The 22,248-nt window shown below is 33.5% G+C and overlaps 1 protein-coding gene and 1 non-coding gene across 7 annotated transcripts in view; both read right to left on the minus strand.

Annotated features, from left to right (window-relative positions):
- NBEA (neurobeachin) overlaps window positions 1–22,248 on the minus strand; it is a 631,767-nt gene that overhangs the window by 335,051 nt on the left and 274,468 nt on the right. For all 6 annotated transcript variants that reach the window (XM_057532889.1, XM_057532888.1, XM_057532885.1 and 3 more), the window contains exon 34: window positions 13,152–13,213. In XM_057532889.1, coding sequence (XP_057388872.1) covers window positions 13,152–13,213 — 62 coding nt within the window. The remainder of the gene's footprint in view (window positions 1–13,151; window positions 13,214–22,248) is intronic.
- Window positions 18,889–18,995, minus strand: LOC114235489 (U6 spliceosomal RNA). The gene has a single exon (XR_003621652.1). It is a non-coding gene; the product is annotated as a U6 spliceosomal RNA (small nuclear RNA).

Here is a 22,248-nt window from a genome sequence, read left to right on the forward strand (position 1 = left end):
CTGCATCCCAGGGGGCTGCTTCAATAGAAGAGTTAGAGAAGGAATGACTTAAGACGTAATAGTAGCAGTAAAGCTGGAAAGTTTAAACATGCATTTTCATCAGCTGTTTTCTGGAATTTTGCATGAGACTTATTTATTTTAATCTCTCATTGTTATGGCGAATTTTAAATATATCTCATAAGGCAATGAGGAAAACAGTGTATTTCTTTCAGCTACTTAAAAAAATGCTAAATGAGAAAGAGAAAAAGGGAAAACAAAACGTTCCTCACAAGATAAAGTACATTTTCCCTCTCAGAAAATGTTAGGATTGAATGAGGGTTTTAAAGCGTGTTTAATGATTTCTGAATGACAGTTGTACAAGTAGCACAAATAATCAATTTTGAGGGCATCTTCAGTTGAAAAGTCTAATCTCTTTACATTCTTGGCAAAATATGGCATACAGGATTGGGTAGTAAACAAGAATGCGTAAGTGTAAAGAAAAAAATGAAATGTGAAGGAAAAAGTAACCAAAGTATAACAAACGGCATATTCTCCTTCAGGTATGCTATTCTGTAGATGAATTTTTTGATCTTACTCCTATGAAAAAGGGCAATACTATAACAAGAATTTATGCTGGCAAAGCAATAAATCGTAAAGTGTGTAAAGAAAAAATAATTTTAAAACTTTGGAAATGGAAAATGGGATCAAGCCTACATCATTATTTTCTCAGCACTTAATGTAACTTTTATTACTCACGGAACATTCCCTCTGAAATATAATTATTTATAATTTGTAGTGATTTCTCCCCACTAGATCATAAACTTGTTAATAAAAGAAAGGATCTTGTTTTATCTAACTATGCACATCTAGTAAGTAGCAAGTATCTGGCATACTGTACGTACTCAATGCATTTTTGTTGTTGAATTGAATTTATTTCTCCAAAATCTATGGTATCACTTAAATCTGTGAGTTCTCAATTCTGACTGAACAAAAAAATCAGCAGGAATGTTGTTAGAAAGCACCAGTCATATTGGAGTAGTCTCTAAGGATAGGTAGGGCCCAGGCATCAGTATTATTATAAAGCTTCCCAAGTGATTGTGATGTGGAGTCAGTGCTGAGAGCCACTGACTGTGGTCATTTCTCCCTCTCAACAAGACTGCTCACACACACAAACCTCAACGTGCCTAACTTGCCAGCATGGAGCAATTTAGTTATTATGAAGTGATGTGTACTTTTCCCTTCAAATTGTTCAATTATTTAAATTCCTTCTACTCATTTGTAAAATAGTATACTATTGCATCATAATTACATCATAATTATTGAAGTGTCTACATCTCTAAACTAAGGCCATTACTAAAGTCCTTTCCAGCTCTGACATGGTATTTTATTCCCATAAATGATATTTTTGTAAGACTGAAAGTGTTACCTTATAATGAACATGTAAAAAAATATGAGCAATGAATTAGGTTATGCAGTTATTATATTCCTTTACACTGATGCATGTTTCAAAAAGTATTTCTTAAATGCATATTACTATGTAACTGATTCTGGAAGTTTCAAAAGAATAATTAGGTATAATATTGAAAGGGGAGATACGCAAAGCTTTGTGACAAGAAAAGTACACAGCACACAGAAGGAACTGAGTGTCTTCTGTGGTTGCTGAGGCATAAACTATATTGAGAGCTAAGAAATGGGATATAGGGCTTCCCTGGTGGCGCAGTGGTTGAGAATCTGCCTGCCAATGCAGGGGACACAGGTTCGAGCCCTGGTCTGGGAAGATCCCACATGCCATGGAGCAACTAGGCCCGTGAGCCACAACTACTGAGCCTGCGCTTCTGGAGCCTGTGCCCCCAACAAGAGAGGCCGTGACAGTGAAAGGCCCGCGCACCGTGATGAAGAGTGGCCCCCGCTTGCTGCAACTAGAGAAAGCCCTCGCACAGAAACGAAGACCAACACAGCCAAAAATAAAATAAATAAATAAATAAATAAAAATTTAAAAAAAAAAAAGAAAAAAGAAATGGAATATAGATGGACAGGGAAAGGAAACTTTAATCACGGTCCTAGCTCCCTAACAATTCTGACATGTAGAATTAAAGAAATTACTTAAAACAAGGCAAATGGATACATGAGAATGTATACAAAAGGATAATAATAATAACTTATCGTCATTTCAACAATTTCTTGGCAATGACAGGAAAAAAAGTATCTTTAAAAGTCTTATCTACAAATCATTCCAAAGTCTTCTGCCATTTGAGAAAACACACAGACACACACACACACACACACACTCACTGGCTCCACTACTGAAGAAAATGAACAGCCATAAGAAAAGGTGTAAATTAAACGTGGGCATCAAATTTTTATCTTCATGGGGAAACATACTAAACTGGGTTTGAATGCCTGCAGACAGCTGCCAAGTCTTTAGACAGTTTTGTCACAATTTTTTAACTTTTCTACATGGATGTATAACATTGCCTCAAGATGAAGGACTTTTTCAAAGAATTGGATATCAAGTTAAGGATCCTTTGAAACTAAACACTTTGAAGACAAATAGGTTCCAGAAGGATGACAATGAAATCCCTATGTTCTCTTCACAATCACTTTATGGCAGTTAGATAACCCAGTAGAAATATCAGACCCAGCACATAATTTTTTTCCCCCACTGGTTTTTCCTCCTCTCTGTCAGTTCAGTGCACACTTCTCATTCCCTTTTGTTTTGGGTATAATTAAGTAAACTAACTTAATGTCCTCAGAGACTTAATCCATCTCAGATTCTTTGAAAATATGGAAAATATTTCAAGGTAAAAATGGGAGGTTAAATTGAGATATTAAGTCTTCTGGAACTCCAGAATTATTTTTTACTTTCTATATCCTTCATGTCTACTTATCATTAATTGCCACTAAAAGAAGCAGGTATATTCCTCAAAAAATTTTATAACAAATGCTAATTATAACTGGCATGCTTATAAATTCTGTGCAATGTTAGAGAAATTAATAAGTACAAGGACTGAAGTAAAAAAATACTGTGCAGAGAGAAAAACAGAGATGAGTGTTTTCAATGTATGCAAAAAATAAAACTAATGAAAAAAATATGCAAGTATTCAAAGTATGATTTTTTTTCATTTCCATTGCTTATTTTTATGAACATCTTACTAAAAGCATTGTAGGAAAAACTGAATGTAAGAAATGAATAATCAATGATCAGTACAAAGAGATTATCGATATGAAGGTCAGCCATAGAAAAATCATTACACAACATGAAAATATACCAAGTTGATTACTAAAAGAAGAGTTGGTGTATCATATAAAGATAAATACAATGAGGTTTCCCAGGATCTCAGTATGTGGCTAAATTGTATAAATAAATTTAACACAGCTTTTTATTACAAATATTCTTATGAACATATATACACATACACATATATTTATGTTTGTACTTATGATTAAAATAATTTAGATTGTTTCACAATATATTTTTTAAACAGAGCATTTTTCTATAACTATGAATATATACAACATACAAACACATTTATATTGAGTTCTAGAGGATACTCCTTCCTTATTACCTGCTACTAGAAATGATCAGAAGAAATCAAGGAAATGATAACTTTATTAAATAAGAAAATAGAGGAAATGTTTCATATTTTAAGATCTATGTAGGTAGGAAAACAGTAAAAGCTAAAATAGGGTTTCTAGAATGTAGTTTTGAAGAAAAAGAACTTTTAAAACTTAAAACCGGGAATTCCTAGGCAGTCCAGTGGTTAGGACTCCACGCTTTCACTTCCGGGGCCCAGGTTCAATCTATGGTTGGGGAACTAAGGTCCCGCAAGCCTCGCAGTGCAGCCAGAAAAAACAAAACAACAACAACAAAAATAAAACCAATAAAACAAAATCCTGTACTTGTCTATAATCAATGAAATAACAATGGTTGTCTTTCTCTAATTTATATGATTTATCATGAAAAATATAATTTACATTTATATAACAGAATACATTTCTTAAGAGCTTACTACGTCTTTGAGTCATGACTGATGTACAACTATTTTATCTTACGTTTATAGTACTGTTGGTATCACTCTTGATGATGGTCTTTAAATGTCATTTTTCTAGAGCTAAGAATAGGTGTATCAGAGAGTGATCCTCAAAACTTTATAACTTAAGAATAAGATACAGTAAAATATGAATATAAGGGAAATTATACCATTAGCATCGAGAGCTCTAAACTGTATACAACTATCATAAAAGTGCCGGGTATTACTAAACTACTGTGCAAGTTTAGCTTGTCAAAAAACGTTCGTAGATAACCTAAAGATAAAAGAGACATTTAATATTTCTCAAGATGTACTTTGTGAGGCCTATTAAGTACCAATATTTTGTGGCTACCACCCATGCTTACACAGAAGCAAGAAATCATTATGAAAACTGCCTTATTTTCAAGAATAAATAGGGAGCAACCATCTTGCATTGAGCTGGTGAGGCCTTGTTGTCTGCTTGGCTTATACACTCTCATATACCAAGCTCGTAGCACACAGGATCTCAATTCACACCTTGGCAAAATAATAAATTACTCTATGCCACTTATCTATGCTACCATTTAAGAACAGCAGGAACTTCCAGTTTAAATCTTGAATGTTAAGACCCTGTGTGCAACATTATCATGAAGCAGAGCTATGTGCAGTTATATCAAAATACTTTACATTTATTCATGAATAATCATGCAGCTATAGGCGTATAAGCCAGCATGAGAATTTTAGTGTTGTAGAGAAACTTAGGAATTGTTCTTTTTAACCCAGTGCAAGAATCTTTGACACACAATTAGCTGATCTTTGCTTGAAGACCTACAATATTCAGGGCTTCTGGAATATCCTGTTCTACTTTTAGACCATATTAACATTAAAAAAAGAAAAGCACAGATGTTCATATATGGAAGAAAGAGCTGCGCTGACCAATACAGCATCTACTAATCATGTGCAGCTATTACAAATTCTTGAAATGTGGCTAGTGTGACCTGATACGTGTTCTAAGTATAAAATATATGCCTGATTTGAAAGGCTTAGAACCAAAAAAGGAATGTAAAATATTCCATTAAATATTTTTATATTGATTACATACATGTTGAAATTATATTTAGGTTAAATAAAATACATTATTAAAATTAATCTTACCTATTTCTTTACCTTTTTAAATGTGGTTATTAGAAAATTTAAAGTTGTATGTGGCTCACATTATATTTTGATTGGACAGCACTGCTCTACACTATCAACTGGAAAACATAATGTATAAACTATTTCTGTTATAACAGCAATTTTTGCTTATACTAATAACAAGAAAAATAATTTTGCACTTACGTGTAGAAATATAATTCGAAAGGGTACACATTAAATGACTAATTGTTATTACTCCTGGTTAGTGAAATTATGAGGTAACAGGAAATTTTATTTAAACTTGTAATACTTATTCTAAAATTGCTTTTCTTTTAATTTGCGAGGACTACTTTTACATTAAAAATCATCGTAGGCATCTGTGCTCAACTGATTTTCAACAAGAGTGCCAAGACCATTTGATGGGAAAAGAATAGTCTCTTCAACAAATGGTGCTGGGAAAACCGGATAACCATTTGTAAAAGGATGAAGTTGGATCCCTATCTCATACCATATATAAAAATTAACTCAAAATGGATCAAAGGCCTAAATTTAGGGCCTAAAATCATAAAACTATTAGAAGAAAACATAGGGGAAATCTCCATGAGCTTGGATTTGGCCACGGGTTCAAAAACATGATACCAAAAGCATAGGTAACAATAACAAAAATAGATAAACTGGACATTGTTAAAAGTAAAAACTTTTGTGCATCAAAAGACACTATCAACAAATGAAAATAACCCACAGAATCAAAGAAAATCTTTGCAAATCATATTTTTGATAAGGGTTTAATATCCAGAATAAATAGAAAACACCTTCAACTCAAGCACAACAACAAAAAACCAATTAAAAATGAGAAAGGACTTGAACAGGTATATGAAAAGATGCTCAACGTCATTAGTCATTAAGAAAATGCAAATCAAAACCACAAGGCATGCTCACTAGGAATGGCTATAATTTTAAAACCAACAACAACAACAAAAAAAAAAAATAGAGGGAGAGAGAAAATAACAAATGTTGGAAAGGATATGGAGAAATTGGAACCCTTGTTCATTCCTCATAGAAATGTAAAATGATACAGACATTATGGAAAACTGGCAGTTCCTCAAAAAATTAAACACAGAATTACCAAATGACTCAGCAATTCTACTCAATTATATACATTATATCTGATGGTATAAGCCTAAAAGAATTGAAAATAGAGACTCAAGTAGATACTTGTTGTCAAATGTTAATAGCAGCATTATTAGCAATTATTCAGAAGGTGGAAACAACCCAGGGTCCATCAAAAGATTAATGAATAAACCAAATGTGCTACTGTACAAAAAATGAAATACTGGTGAACCATAAAAAAGAATTCCGTTCCGATACATGTTACAACATGGAAGAGCCTTGAAAACATTATGTTAAGTGAAACAAACCAGACAGAAAAGGACAAATATTGTTTGACTCCCTTTATATGCTATATAGAGAATAGGCAAAACATAGAGACAAAAAAGTGGATTAGAGGTACCAGAGTTTGGGAATGGAGATCGGGGGAATTACTGCCTAGGGGGTGCAGAGTTTTGGTTTGGAATGTTGAAAATTCTGGGAAATAAATAATGGTGATAGTTATACAACATTGTGAGTGTAATTAATGCCACTGAATTGTACACTTAAAAGTGGCTAAAATGGCATATTTTATGTTATATATGGTTTGCCACAACAAAAATAAATAAGTCAAATAATCTTGGGGACTGTGTTTTTCTTTTACTCATGAATTAACTCAGTAAGTAATTAATAAATATCTATACTAAGTGCTGGAGACTGCAAGATGTGGATGACACAGTGAGGCAAAACAGAAGACATCACTGAGAACAGAAAAATAAAATGAATTTTGTTATGGTGTAAATCTGTAGCATAATTGAAATGAATAACATTCATAATGTGACCTTGAATGACTCTAAAGCTTTGTCATCCTTAAGTAGTCTTTCTTTTTGGATAGTTTTAAAAAATTCTACAATTCAAAAATATCTCAATTAATGTTAAATATATATACTGATGAGACTATACAATACTTATTTTCTCCATTGGCTGAATGAAATGCTCCAGATGAGGAGGAAATACTTGGCATGATGCTTACTCTGAAAGAAATTCCAATGTAATGGATAAAGAAAATCATACTTTATCACCTATGAGAGCATCCAATTAAAACATGTAAACAGGTACCTATATTTACTATCTAGATACATGCACTTCAAATGCTGAAGGGAAGGATGGAGTGATTAAAATCAATAATAATAAACCAGAAAAGCTTCATGAAAGAAAAGAGTTTGAAATAATTGGGAAGATATGAAGTAATAGTAATAATTCTGTATTTTGTATTTTGATAGTGGTAATGGTTACATCAATATAAGGATTGAAATAGCATTGATCTATATACACACAAATGAATGCACACAAAGAATAGGGAAAGCTGAATAATGTCTGTACTCTAGTTAAAAGTATTGTACCAATATCAATTTCTTACTCTTGATACTGTATTACATTTATATAAGATGGTGCTATTGGAGAAGGCTGGGGAAAGGGTACATGGGACTCTGTGTACTATTTCTGCAACTTCCTGTGAGTCTATAATTATTTAAACAACAACAAAACCACAGAAAAAAATGATCATGAGGAAATGTGCAAGGGAAGAAAAAGAGGACAAAGAAAATTACCTATTATAAGATATTATATATAACTTACTATAAAATAAAGTATGTTGAAATATGTAGGATTAAAGAGAAAAAATCCACCAAAAAGCTAGGGAATATACAAGTGGTAGGACAACGAAATATATACCGTTGTTTTCACTATTTTTCGAAGTTGTTGTAATGTGCCTGAAGAATTTGTATAATGTGAATATAGAAAAATAAAAATGGGGGAAAACAAAAAATCAAAATAACTGGGAAGACAGGAAAGGGCTGGACACTGCAGCCAAGTGTGGAAAGGGCTTTTAGTCCAGGGAGGTGGTCTGTCAGTATCCAGGGAAATCTGTTTACATCAGCATATACTACATTCCTTCTCCTGTGCCACAGAAACTATAACACTCTTAAAGATTATCCTGCAGAAATTGGTAATTATCTTACCAATTTCTTTTTGTCCCAATTTTGGTAGAATCATGAGAATTCAAACATGAGGAAAGGACTGTCATTTCTCTTATATTTTCACACAGATGAACTCAGAATTTTTGTTCATCCATCATTTTCCTTCTCTGTTTATAATTCAGGTTGGATATGAACTAATCATTATACAAGGATGAAAGTGTTGTATCTTGTATGGGTATCATGAACTACTGAACACTATTTGCAAGTTAGAAATTTCTTATCAATCTCAATTCTAGGCTATCAACATACTATAATATTTTATATGAGAAAATACTCTTGAGGTATACTGCCTGGAAATGGGTAATTCCCTATATCACAAATAAACCCGGATACATATACTGTCTAGCTACTTAATTTCTGATGCACTCCAAATGAGGCTGGTCACTGGTCTGAGCACGTTAACAGGTTCATTTCTCGCCAGATCTTTGCTTAGACTGAATCTCCTTCTCTGCTTAGGCCGTGTAGAAGGTCTATTAACTTCAAGGGGTCCATCTTTAGTCCATCTTATTAAAGCCTTCCATGAAAATCTTATTTTTAGTTCACAGGATCAATTTTCTGAACCACATATAGTTAGCACTTGATTATATTCAATTTAAAATATCATGCCACAACTTTTTATTCTTCCTTGATTTCAAATTCAGCTACATAAACAGGCAAGTTTCATGGATAACACTAGACTCTAAGAAATAGAAGAATGTATCAATAAATTTTTAGTAAAGATTACAATGCTAAAATAAAAAGGTAGTCACTAAATAATTAAATGTGACATAATTTCACCATGATAATTAGGATTTCATATTTCCAAAGATGCTTGAAAAAATGTAGTTCGTCTGTAGCTTTCTTAAATTTATAATCTTCCTATTTTAAGCACCAAAAATTCCTTAAATATTGAGTACTTATGAATAAATATTCTTTAGTAGGCCTCTATATTCATCTTATCTATGTCTTTGTACCTCAATCTTAGGATTAATATAATTAAAAGAAAAGTATGTCTTTATCTTTGCACCATCTGACTAAACTGTATCAAATTGGAGAAAAAATGAAAAATTTAGAAGTTCAAAGGCTAAATCATTTTAAAAAAGGAAGATTGTTCTTCAGTTGTGGTACTTTTGTAAGTGCTGTGTTTAGAGGTCCTGGGTTATATGGCCTTGATCACATCAGTGAAGTCACCAGAACCCTTTTTATTTAAGTATATGAAGTATTTAAAATAGAATAAAGGCAAACAAAACCACAAAATAATTCATGTTAGTAACTTCATACACAGATCCTAAAGAGACTTGCAAGGCTGACTTCTACTTTATGTTACTTATACATTTTTGGGTTTTTACTTAAAATAAAAATGATACATTAAGCATACATTTGCTTAATCAGTGCTTCAAGTCAGAAAGTACTTAAATACTGAGAGACATTATTTTTTTTACATGAAAGTTTCTCAATTTATAAAACATTTTTTATTGACAGATAAGGCACAGAAAAATGCAAGTGACATCTGCTAAGCTTTACTTATGAAAACGTAAAGAAATCCTACGGGATAACATCACTCAATTTTTCCTGGAGTACCTCTGATGGAGACTTCCTAAAAAAAATCTGGAAATAATTAGAAACTATTATAGTACCTTAAAAAGTTTACTTGAAAACTAAATCTGCTCTTCATCAAAGAACACAATACACTCAGAATAATGTAATGGAAAAATTAGGTGCACATATAGACTAATGAAAAGCACCTCAACCACATCTGATTGTAAAACTTAAAAAAAAAAAAAAAGTTGACAGAGGACAATAGCAGACCTGTGAGATACTGAAGAACTCCAGAGGAGACTATTCACTGATTAAGCACTGATTTTTCAAAGCACTACATATTAACTATTTTACTCCAGTTCATTTTACTCCCAATTTTTTTTTAAAAGATACTACTAAGTGCACTTTAAATACAAATTGAAAGGAAAGAAGAATAGTTAATTCTTTATGTCATAAGATCTACAGGAAAAAGAAAAATATCCATATATGGTAAAAAAATGTTTCGTGTATCTGTGGAACAATTAATGCAATATAATGATAATGCTAATAGCATCTTAAAACTTAAAATGTGTTTTCCACAGAGACCTAAAATTCCACTGGGGGGTAGACTGGATGGCATGTCCCTTAGAGTTTAAAAGACTGCCCATATGAACTGAATTATCCTTGACAAGTACCTTCAGACACTTGTAATATGATCTCATGTAAATTTAGACCATATTTTGCACACAAACCACTGGCAATAGTAAGTTTATTCAGGAGCTCAGATAAAAAGGAAAGAGAAGCTGATATCCTTAATAATATGTAGTAGTTAACATGAAATTTCCGAAATCAAAAGCATAAAAATAAAAGCATCTAATGAAAGAAAAACAAATGCTGCGAGAAATGTTGCATTTTCCTTTCATTTTCAGCCCTTAGCTACCTGTTTTATCCAAATAAAATGTTATCCTTTCATGTTCTATCCAAATTTAGGAGGAAAAAAGCATATTCTAAGCAAATAAATAAACCAGAAAATTTCATTTGCATTGAAAACTTATTTTAACCAATAATTAAATCACAGTGTGGATAATATCTTAGCTGTATTTCCCACTGTGGGAAAAACATATACATGCAGTTCATCAAGACAGTAACTCATTCAGATTTTCAGCTCTTTTATGAGTCCTAATAACTGCTCATCATAATAACATTGAGCTATCAATACCTGCAAAGGGCTGACTGTAAAACAGAAGAAAACTCAAAACTCTGCTGCTTTAAAGATTCCTCAGGATTGCCTGTGCCTTGGCACAAAGATAGCTGACAGAACTATGCTAATTCTACAGGGATCCAGCTCCACTGTCAAAAGGATGTGTTAGGCCTGTAGAAGAGAACTCGGCACTGGCAGTGCTGCAGCACCAAGCAACCTCAGCGGCGTCAGCAACTGTATTATTACTCTTTGTCAGAAGCCTGCTGCTGCTGTGTGGCCTGGCTAATGGGTTACAGTATAAATCATCATGAAGTTGAGTAGTAGAGAAAATAGCAGATTATTTTAAGAAACTTTGACAACATGTCCATTTTGTGGGTGTCCTCAAAAACCAAGGTTTTATACATCTGTTGAACAATGATCTTCAAAAGATGCTTTTATAAGCTAATTGTAAACTAGAATAGTAAACTCCTCCCACCTGAATTGCATCGAAGGAAGATTACTCATTTGTTTCTTTATTCTTTAAAAACATTTTTGTGGAAAGCAAAGTTTCAGTTTAATAGAAAATAAAACAACTGGAGCTTTTCTCAGTAAACAAATACATTTTTAAGTCACTTAAATGAGGTATATTTAATCAATTAACCACTTAAATATTTAAAGCACACTGAATTATTCTAAACATTCAACTTAAAGATCAAATTGAGAGACATGTTTATAATATTGCTTTGCTGAAACACTGAAAGTGCACTGCATAGAGAGCTTAAATTTCTCACTCTTCCTTTCAATCAATATCTGAGGCAAAGTTTCATCTCTAGGGCCCTTAATGGCAGGAATTCCTGGAGCCAGCAAATGAGTAATGTTAAACCTATGATTAGATGATGAGGCCATCAAAGACACCAGACCCTAATGCTACATTCTTCTTTATTTCTCTGAACTGCAGTGAAACCAAGAGCTAAGGAAGAAGAAATTTTACACTATATTTTTCCCATAAAACCATGTTTTTTTAAATGTGCATCATCAAGAACCTACAAGGTCCAGACAGATCTCACAGAATGTCTCTCGAACTCAGGACTCTGGCATTAGGTAACAATTTTCAAATGCCCTGCAGATGAACTCTTGCCAGGGGTGCTGTTTTCTTTAACTTCTTCCTTATTAATATTCTTTCTGGATGAAAAGGGGAAAATGGACCTAATGATGTCCCCATGAATATATTCTTGAAGAAAGTAAACCTGGAGACTGAAAATTACTAGGTAAGTTTTTGGTTGTTTTATTTTTGCTGATGTTTTAAAGGATCAATTGAAGCCATATTGTTGTTTATTTGGAAGTTAGTTGTGGTTTTAGCCAGACCTCAGGTCATTAACTAGAAACAGTATAGATGTATTTTCCCTGCTACTGAGGAAATTAGAGATAATGTAATAACTACTTATTACAAACACACATAAGGTCTTTTTATTCTCATATTACAAAATATTTAATACTTATGTGAAAATCGGGATCACTAGGAGACTTGGGAGAGCTGGCAAGAAGAAAGACCATTAGGTCCCTATTTTAGTTATCAGAAAAATGTTACGTATAATTTTCTCATAATTGCTTAAAAAAAAAATCCAACAATTATAATTCTATTTTAAATTCTGATTATTAAAGATAAATAGTATAAGTAGATTTTTAGAATTTACATTTAAATATACAAATTACATTAAAAAAGGGAAAGCAGCAAGGTATCGTATCAAAAACCCCTCATTAATAAGCTATATTTTATACTTCGGCTATTGCAACAAAAAAAACTCTAGTTTTCATTATCTATACTAGTGAAAAAGAAACCATGTAATTAACAATGAACATCAAAATTATAAATAATACTGTATTGTTTTTAAAGAATGGGGTGTAAAGATGGATATCAAAAAATCTATAACAAATTATATATACATATATTTGCAGAGATTAAAAAATAGGGAACAATAGAAAGCTAGGTAGGTGGGAAATAATAAGACAGCTAAAGGGAGGGAAGGGAGAGGGAGACTAAATCAATATTTGCATGGTAAGATCATCTACATAAATATACATCTCAATGTAATTTATTTCTTTCATCTATGAAGTAATAGAAATTTTAAAAATATATAAACATATATATTCACATACATTCTTTTGTTAGTGACATAAAACAATCCTCAGGTAGTTTAATGTAATCAAGTGATTGAGATTTCATACCTGAGAACAAAGCAGCATAACAAGCTCAACCACAGATGTGCTGGACTTCATACAAACAAGGCCTACAAGAAAGAAAGGTTAAAACAAAATGAAATTACAATGGTAGAAATCATCATTCTAAGTTAATTCATTATATAGGTTTAACTTATAAAATCTTTCTTTAAAATAAAATTCCTAAAATGAAATGAGTGGAAACATTCACTAACATATTTTTATAGCATTAATTTCAAAATATTCAGATATTCAAGAAGATGTGAAAAATACTAAAGAAATTGACCTCAGGCTTGGGTTATTTATTTGGTCAAGGCATTTCTTATATTTAAACAAGGTGGGGTAGCTATCAAAACTGATAAGCTAGTTAGAACTCTTTTTATTCCAATGACATTTGCTATGTGATTGTCTCCTGGAGCGCAGAACACTAATCATTGAAGACCTGCCTAAATTTTCTTCCAAAAGACAAAATTAAAATAATTTACAAACAGGTAATTACCCACAGGTTGTCAATTGTTAAATGAATTTTTAAATATTGAAAATGAATTTCACATACAATTAACATATTATGCAATACTTGTAAAATATTCCATTGTTCTGCTTCCAAAGTCTCTGAATAGACATCAGAAGAAAAAAGAATTAAATGTATTAACACATATGTAATAATGGCTACTACTCATTGATCACTTATTATGTGCTGGGTATTGTGTTAATGTACAAGAACTCATTTAATTCTCATTTATATTCTGTGACATACTATTATTATTACAATTCTACAGGTAAGAAAATATCCTTCTTAAAAACAGTTTAAATGTTGATTATTCATCAAGACTTTTTTCAATTAAAAAGATGACTGCTGTATAACATAATAAGAAGGCATATCATGACTGTTAGTATTTTTAAAGTGCCAACATATAGAGAAAGATGTAACCAAGGATTAATAACAATCTCTGGTAGGAGGAGAGTATATTCATCATGATGTCTGCTAATTTAAAATATATTTTTTAAAGTTTTTAACTAACTGTTTTTTAAATTAAATTAATAGACTAATTTTTTTCTTTTTATATGAAGACAAATATAATGAGTAAAAGCACTGTACAGTAAGAAATGCCATGATCTTACATTAGTTGTATGCTAAATGGCAAACTAAAGCGAAACCAGTTATTTTTTTCTTCTTAAGGTGATTTCAATAAAGAGTCTCAAATGTCTTCCAGACACTAGCATGTATATTTATTGTAGGTAGTGGATAAATACCCTTTTGTGCCCATTCTGCTAACAACTCTATCCTTAAGGTACAGACCTACAGAACAAGTTGTAAAAAGGCACTACGATTCCATTTTATCAGATCTTTGGGCAGACAGTTAACTAATGAAATAAGAGGCAGATGTGAAAAGCTCATTTAAGAGACAATTGTTGTAATTCATCAGCAATTCTCATGCTCAGGAGCTAGAGAGTCAGAAAGATTAATGGGACATTTATCACCTGTTGGCTACTCAACTACTTGAAATTCTGACAAAGAAAAACTAAGTAAAAGGCCAAAGGACTATGTATAGCAAAAGGATCATAAATAAAATTTGTACTCCATATCAATTTAGATTTTAGACTGTAAGGCGGTATAAAGAATGATTAGACTACAAGGCTATATGATGAATGATTATATAAAGAATTTTTCACCACATATTCTGTGAGCTAGAGTTTTGAAATACATAACAACTTGTACAAATTAGGAAAAACATGCAATTACATTCATTTCTCTCAGACTAATTTTAAATGAACTTCTAAAAAACTGCTGTGTAACAATAATATTCATACTTTTTCCAAACACATACTATCATTCCATCATAAGAAAAACATAAATGCTCCATCAATGCTTTGTTCAAAGGAAATGAGAACAAAATGATAGGATAGCAAAACTGCAATTTGCAAACAGCACTCTAGGTACTTTGAAAGAGGCCATTGTGATTTCAACTCAATAGACCCTTGCACCTTTACTAATGTGATGTAATTAGAATGAACAGAATGATAATGGATCCTACTCAAAATAACAAAACAAAACAAAACAAAAAAGCAAAACCTAAATCTGACAATGAGAACACAAGCAGAGGCAACTTTGGAAGACTTACCACCCTTCAAAAATTATATAATCATTTTGGTTGGCACTATTTCTAAGTGTTAATAAAAGTATTACTAAAACAAATAGATTTTTATGAGAGATATAAGAGATATTGAAGATATCTAGAGATATTGAGACATTTAATAGAGCTATTGAAAATACAAGCATTGTCTGATGACACTATCCTTGCACATTCTCTAAATAAAAAAGCACCTATATTTGAAAATTTAAGGTGCAAGTAATAAACGTGGTTTGGTATAACTTTAACCATAAGCTCAAGAAAGCCGAATTTATCTAGCGATGCTATAAATACTCAGGCTATATATGCATAAGGCAAATATTTAAAAGTGTATGTCTCAAACAGGTTGAGTTTTTTTCCTTTTTGCATCTGGCAAGAAATTCATAATCAAACCAACTCATTTGATATCTCCTCATATGAGTAAAGGATAGTGTTAGCACTCAGGAGATTAATAAGACATTATGTACACTTTCCCAAGGGCTCCATCTTTTAATTCCAATCTAAGATTATCTAACATTTACATAGAGCTTTGGCTGCGCTGGGTTTTCGTTGTTGTGCACGGGCTTTCTCTAGCTGCGGTGAGCAGGGGTTACTCTTCATTGCAGTGCGTGGGCTTCTCATTGCGGTGGCTTCTCTTGTTGTGGAGCACGGGCTCTAGGCACGTGGGCTTTAGTAGTTGCGGCTCGCGGGCTTCAGTAGTTGTGGCATGAGGGCTCGGTAGTTGTGGCTCATGGGCTCTAGAGCGCAGGCTCAGTAGTTGTGGCACATGGGCTTTGTTGCTCCGCAGCATGTGGGATCTTCCCAGAGCAGGGCTCGGACCTATGTCCCCTGCATTGGCAGGCAGATTCTCAACCACTGCGCCACCAGGGAAGACCTACATAGAGCTTTATCATTTACAAATCACTTTTATATATGTTGTCGCATTGGAGTCTCTTAACAACTCTTTGAACTAGTTATTATCACCTCATGTGACAGATAAAAAATGAAGGGATTCAGTGACTAGCCCAAGATGTTTCATACAGTAAGTGGTGGAACTGGGACCTGAATTCAAGTCATTTAACTTGAAAGTCCATTTCGTGTTTGCTGCAGCACTACTTAAATAATTTGACACTAACAGGATGGCAACATGTGACGATGAGAAAGGTCATAATGGTTAATTCCAACTTGGGTGATTTTGACAGTTTTCTTGGAGAAGGTAGCATATGTTGGTCAGACATGGGGACCAAAAGCTTAAACAGAAAGTACAGAGGGAGCAGGGGACGAAAAAACCCTGAAAAGACCTTTGTAGCTTGGGCAACTGGCTGACTAGAATACAGGGGGTGTATGAAAGTGGGACTGGAGTGTTACGGTAAAATTCAAAGATAGATAAAGATGGAAAGAAATAAAATTACACATGTTTTTGAAAGTTAAGAGGAAGAATATAGAGTAAGCTATTCAATGGGAGAAATGACACTAAGGATCAGTTATGGCATACCTATTCCATGATGACTTTTCTTACCTTGTCAATTAAGAAGTATCCCCTACGGAAGCTATACAAATGTGCCCCTCCAGCAAAAATCTAGTTAGAAGTGTTGGCCAATTAACAGAACACTTTCACCAGGAAATATATATTCACCAGAATAAATATTCTGCCTAGAAATACTAATCCAATACTGTGGACCATACTAGCTTACCGGTACAAAGTGAACCTATGGAGTGTAGATAGTCAACACGTGAGAGAAAGAAGCTTGAATATATAGGAGGTGCTCCCGTGGTGAGGAAACTGTCTAGTACAAGCTTTTGAATATACTACGAACTACGCTGAAACGTTGTTCAACGTTGTCTGACTGGCCAAGATACAAGTATATGAGAAGTTGAATTAGGTAGACAAATTTGAGGTGGTCCGGATCCAGGCAGCAAACACATACTGGGTACAGATGAGTAAACCGCCATCCAAATAAATCACTGGCAGTTTTTTTGGGTTTACACTTACTAGGGGTAAAAAGTCAGTTTCTACTTTCAGAACTACACTCCTTTGCCAATAAAACAAACAAACAACCACCAACAACAACAAAACCTCACCAAATCCCACTAAACTGTAAAATGAACGTTAAGTTAAAAGTTTGACCTTTGGGATAAAACTATCTTTCTTTAATAAAAGAAATACTGAAAGGTATTTGTGATGCTGTTTTAATACACAGCCATCAGAAACATTTGATTCAATGTGTGGGTCTGACTTCATGCATCTGTAGAATTAGAAGATCAAATTAAGACACTTAAAAATAGTGTAGAAAAATTCCATCTCTAGCAGGATGTCCCTTATGGTGGGAGGTGAAGGGTATGAAGCGTTACAGTTACAAGCGAGGAATCATACGTACAGGTGGGATGCATCTTCTAAGGAACATCAAGTTTTCTCTCAGCAAGGGCCCTCTTCCAAAAGAGGAGAGCATACACATCTATGACTAGGGCAGTGCTGAGTATATTCTCAATAAACTTTAATTAAATGAGTTAAAAACCATCACTAACTGAGTAAGTATATAGTTGATATATATTTATACAAATAAATATAAGTTGATGAAGAAAAAAAGATTTTAAGGAAAAATAAGAGTATTTTTTTTAAGAACAAGAGCGCAATTCATTCAAAAAGCATTCATTGAACTTGTGTCTTATGTGCCAGATACCACGCCAGGTGCTAAGTTTAAAAAGAAGTGAGGAAAGTGGGAGTTTATATAAACAAATAATCATGACACAGAATCCTAGGAAGGACACAGAGAGTACAGAGTGTTAGACACACAGAAAGGGTAGTGAGCAGCTCTGCTGAGGAGAAATTATAGGGAGTGTGACATCTGAGTTGGACGATGCTAACCGTATCTAGGCAAAAAAAGGAAAAAAGGAAAGTCATCCGAGGTGACAGCGAAACATCAGAGGTATAAAGCAGCATGACATTGCTAGTAAAATGGAATTGGGATGCTACACTGTGGAGTGCAGAGGAGGGAAGGAGGTGAAATGAAGATGGAGGAAGAGAGGAAGGAGAGCCATCTATGGCATCCTATTCCTACTGGCAACAGGAAGCCACTGAAGGATTTTAAGCAGGGGCAGACAGAATTCGACCTATTTTGGGAAGATCGCTTTCTGTCAGTGGAATAGGAACTGTCTAGTCAAGATGATGAAAACCTGAGCTGAAGGCGGCGGCAATGCAAGCAGAGACAGTTTGAAAGACATTTTGGAGAAGACAATAAAATACTCTGGATAACTGAATACGAGATTAAAGGACAGGGTAAAGGAGCAAAGTGTGAATGATAAAACATTCTTTAAGTGAGAAAGGAAAATAAACGAAGGAGCAGGTTTGCAGAAAGAAAGTGAGTTTCATCCCAGACAAAACTAAGAATATAGGCAAAAAAATTAATTTTGATATTTAAGATTATTTGTTTTTTAGGTATGGATGCTATAACCCTGACAAACATGATTATATAAATCGCACAGATAACATGGCGTTGGACAAAATTGTGGCGTTATTATGAGTCCCACTAGCAAACTACCAGTAGTAATCTTACCAGTACAGTTTTTTTTTTTTAACATCTTTATTGGAGTATAATTGCTTTACAATGGTGTGTTAGTTTCTGCTTTATAACAAAAAAAATATGGAATGCTTCACGAATTTGCATATTATCCTTGCGCAGGGGCCATGCTAATCTTCTCTGTATGGTTCCAATTTTAGTATATATGCTGTCGAAGCAAGCACCGGTGCAGTTTTAAGATCTAGTTTTTCTATTTCTCCTCACAATAAAATATGCTAATTTAATTTCCATCAAATAGACATGACTATTCTGATAATTTGAATTTTAAATATCAAGTCTGCCCAGGACAATTTAGTTTTTAAATAACTTTCTAATGATTTTAACTTTTTTAAATTCCAAAGTTAGTACACATTAATGGCACTGAAATAGTTGAAATAACTTCATTTTAATAATAAATGTTGAATAAGAACTACAGACCTTGAAAGAAAGTTTGCATGCTCACTACCCTTCAGTTGTTTTAGTTTCAGTGGTGTGCAGCTGGCAGTTTTTTTGAAATTCTCTGCTCTGTATAGCTTTCACATTGTGTTATGAGGCATTCTGAGATACAGTGTATAACTATAAAGTGTATATCTCTTGTGACTTCTGCAATGCTTACACATCTTTATCCACATAATAGCAATTTCCTATGTTTTTTACCTTTCTTTTACTTTTTTATCTGAAATATGAAATTTATTTTTCTATTTCATCACTGTGATATTCTCCTGACTGTAAAAAATTACTTTCAGTGTGACCATTTAAGTCATCTAAACTTATTAAGGTCAAAAACGTAACAATTAGCAAACTGTGGCTTTCTAACTGAAAACTGAAAAACCAAAACCAAACAAAAAAAAAACAATATTAAATACACATCCTTTGAAGTAACAATAATGGTTTGAATTTTTACTGTTACTGCTACAACTAATATTAATATGTGTCTAGGTAGTATTACTATTTTTAATTTTTTTTTAAATTTTTAACATCTTTATTGGAGTATAATTGCTTTACAATGGTGTGTTAGTTTCTGCTTTATAACAAAGTGAATCAGTTATACATATACATATGTCCCCATATCTCTTCCCTCTTGCATCTCCCTCCCTCCCATCCTCCCTATCCCACCCCTCTAGGTGGTCACAAAGCACCGAGCTGACCTCCCTGTGCTATGCGGCTGCTTCCCACTAGCTATCTATTTTAAGTTTGGTTGTGTATATATGTCCATGCCACTCTCTCACTTTGTCCCAGCTTACCCTTCCCCCTCCGCGTATCCTCAAGTCCATTCTCTAGTAGGTTTGCGTCTTTATTCCCGTCTTGCCCCTAGGTTCCTCTGACCATTTTTTTTTTTTAGAGTCCATATATATGTGTTAGCATACGGTATTTGTTTTTCTCTTTCTGACTTACTTCACTCTGTATGACAGTAGTATTACATACTATTTTGATTGGACATTTTAAGATTTGCCTATATGTTTCAGAGAGTTTAATTTAAAACTGCACTAAAATGAAAACAACTGTAATGTTATCTTCAAGAAACTAAAATAACATTAAGCTCATTTACTAACAAAAAGCTTTTTTAAATGTAATTGAACCATTACAGCTTATTTTTATATTTAGATTACAAATTTTAATTGAAAATTTTAAAAAAACACCTTCAAAATACTGCAGAAACAGTGAGAGTTCATTCATTCATTGGTTTACTTCAGTTCACTTAAAAACTAGGTTATCACAAATTTATGGCAGGCTTACTGTCTTCAGAATAGGAATAAAACTGAAGTCTCTGGATGTATCATATACATTAGGGGTCAGCATACATTTTTATAAAGGCTCAGATAAAATACGTAGGCTTTGGGGATGGGGGCCAGGGGACAATAATAAATTTCTGTCACAACTACTCAACTCTTGCCATTGTAGGGCAAAAGCAGCCAGAGACAACACATAATCAAATGAGCTTGGCCGTCTTCCAATAAAACTATTTCCTCATCCATAGGGGTGTGTGTGTGTGTGTGTGTGTGTGTGAATGTGAGAGAGGGAGAGAACACATACATGGGCACACATACTCGTACATACATCCTACAGATTTTTAAAACTTCAGGGGGGGGGGAAAAAAAAACTTCAGGGGAAATTATTTTAGATGTATGCCTATGATACTTTAAAATTCCAAAATCCAAAAAGCTCTGAAAAAAGCTTTCTCGCAAGATTGTCATAACGTCAATCATCAGCAAAATTTCACCTAAATAATATGATGCTATTTACAAACTTTATTCTACTCAGCATGACTATCCCTGTGTATTGCTGTAGATATATTAATGTATTTAAGTAACGAGCTACCCCAGACTCCCATGAAGATGCTATGAAATACACATATAAGCACCTATTACTTTTCTTAAATCCCAAAATATCTGAATTACGAAACACATGGAGATCTAAGGTTTTTTTGTTTTTGTTTTTTTAAATATGGGCTGGTTATTATTTTTTTATATAAATTTATTTATTTTATTTATTGGCTGCATTGGGTTTTCATTACTGCGCGTGGGCTTTTCTCTAGTTGCAGCAAGCGGGCTCTTCGTTGCAGTGCACGGGCTTCTCTTGTTGTGGAGCAAGGGCTCTAGGCGCGCAGGCTTCAGTAGTTGCGGCACGTGGGCTCAGTAGTTGTGGCTCGCGGGCTTTAGAGAACAGGCTTATTAGTTGTGGTGCACAGGATTAGTTGCTCCGCGGCATGTGGGATCTTCCCGGACCAGGGCTCGAACCCGTGTCCCCTGCATTGGCAGGCGGATTCTTAACTACTGCGCCACCAGGGAAGCCCCAAGCTCTAAGGTTTTGAATATGGATTTTAGGCATTTATTAAAATAAAAGAAATGTGACTTTGCTTTTTAAGAGTCAGAAATTAGTGGTACTCTCTTACATGAAATATTTTGAAAGAGTCACAAAGATATTAATACTAATATATTAATTGCAACCTCAAAGTAATTTGATATTGTGCCTTTTCTCATGGAAATTCCATATGTTCAAACCAAAAATCTATTTCCATATGAGAATGGTTGGCTAAGTGCTTTTAAATTGTAAATCTAGAATGTTCAGATTGCTCAGAAACAAGATTAACTGTAACTGTAGTTACATAATACCATCATTTTGACTCATTTATTGAAATAATATCTAAATTTTTGTTTGCTTGTTTGTTTTTGGTCATTGTGTTCATATAGCCTAGGAATCTTATTGGCTGTGGAGATTTTTTCTTTTTCATAGTTTTGCTTCTGCTAAGAATTTTTGCATAGTGGTAGAACTTAAGTTCCTAACACTCTTTTATAGATAATTCCTCCACAGAATGATAGATTACAATAAAAAACTGAACTTACAGTGATAGTTCCTGCATAGATATTTGCTCATGCTCTGACTGTGAATGAGCTGAGCTGAAGAGAATATTCTCCTGGCATTATTATCAACGCCTAT

Source organism: Balaenoptera acutorostrata, chromosome 18, assembly GCF_949987535.1.
Source record: "Balaenoptera acutorostrata chromosome 18, mBalAcu1.1, whole genome shotgun sequence".
NCBI lineage: Eukaryota > Metazoa > Chordata > Mammalia > Artiodactyla > Balaenopteridae > Balaenoptera > Balaenoptera acutorostrata.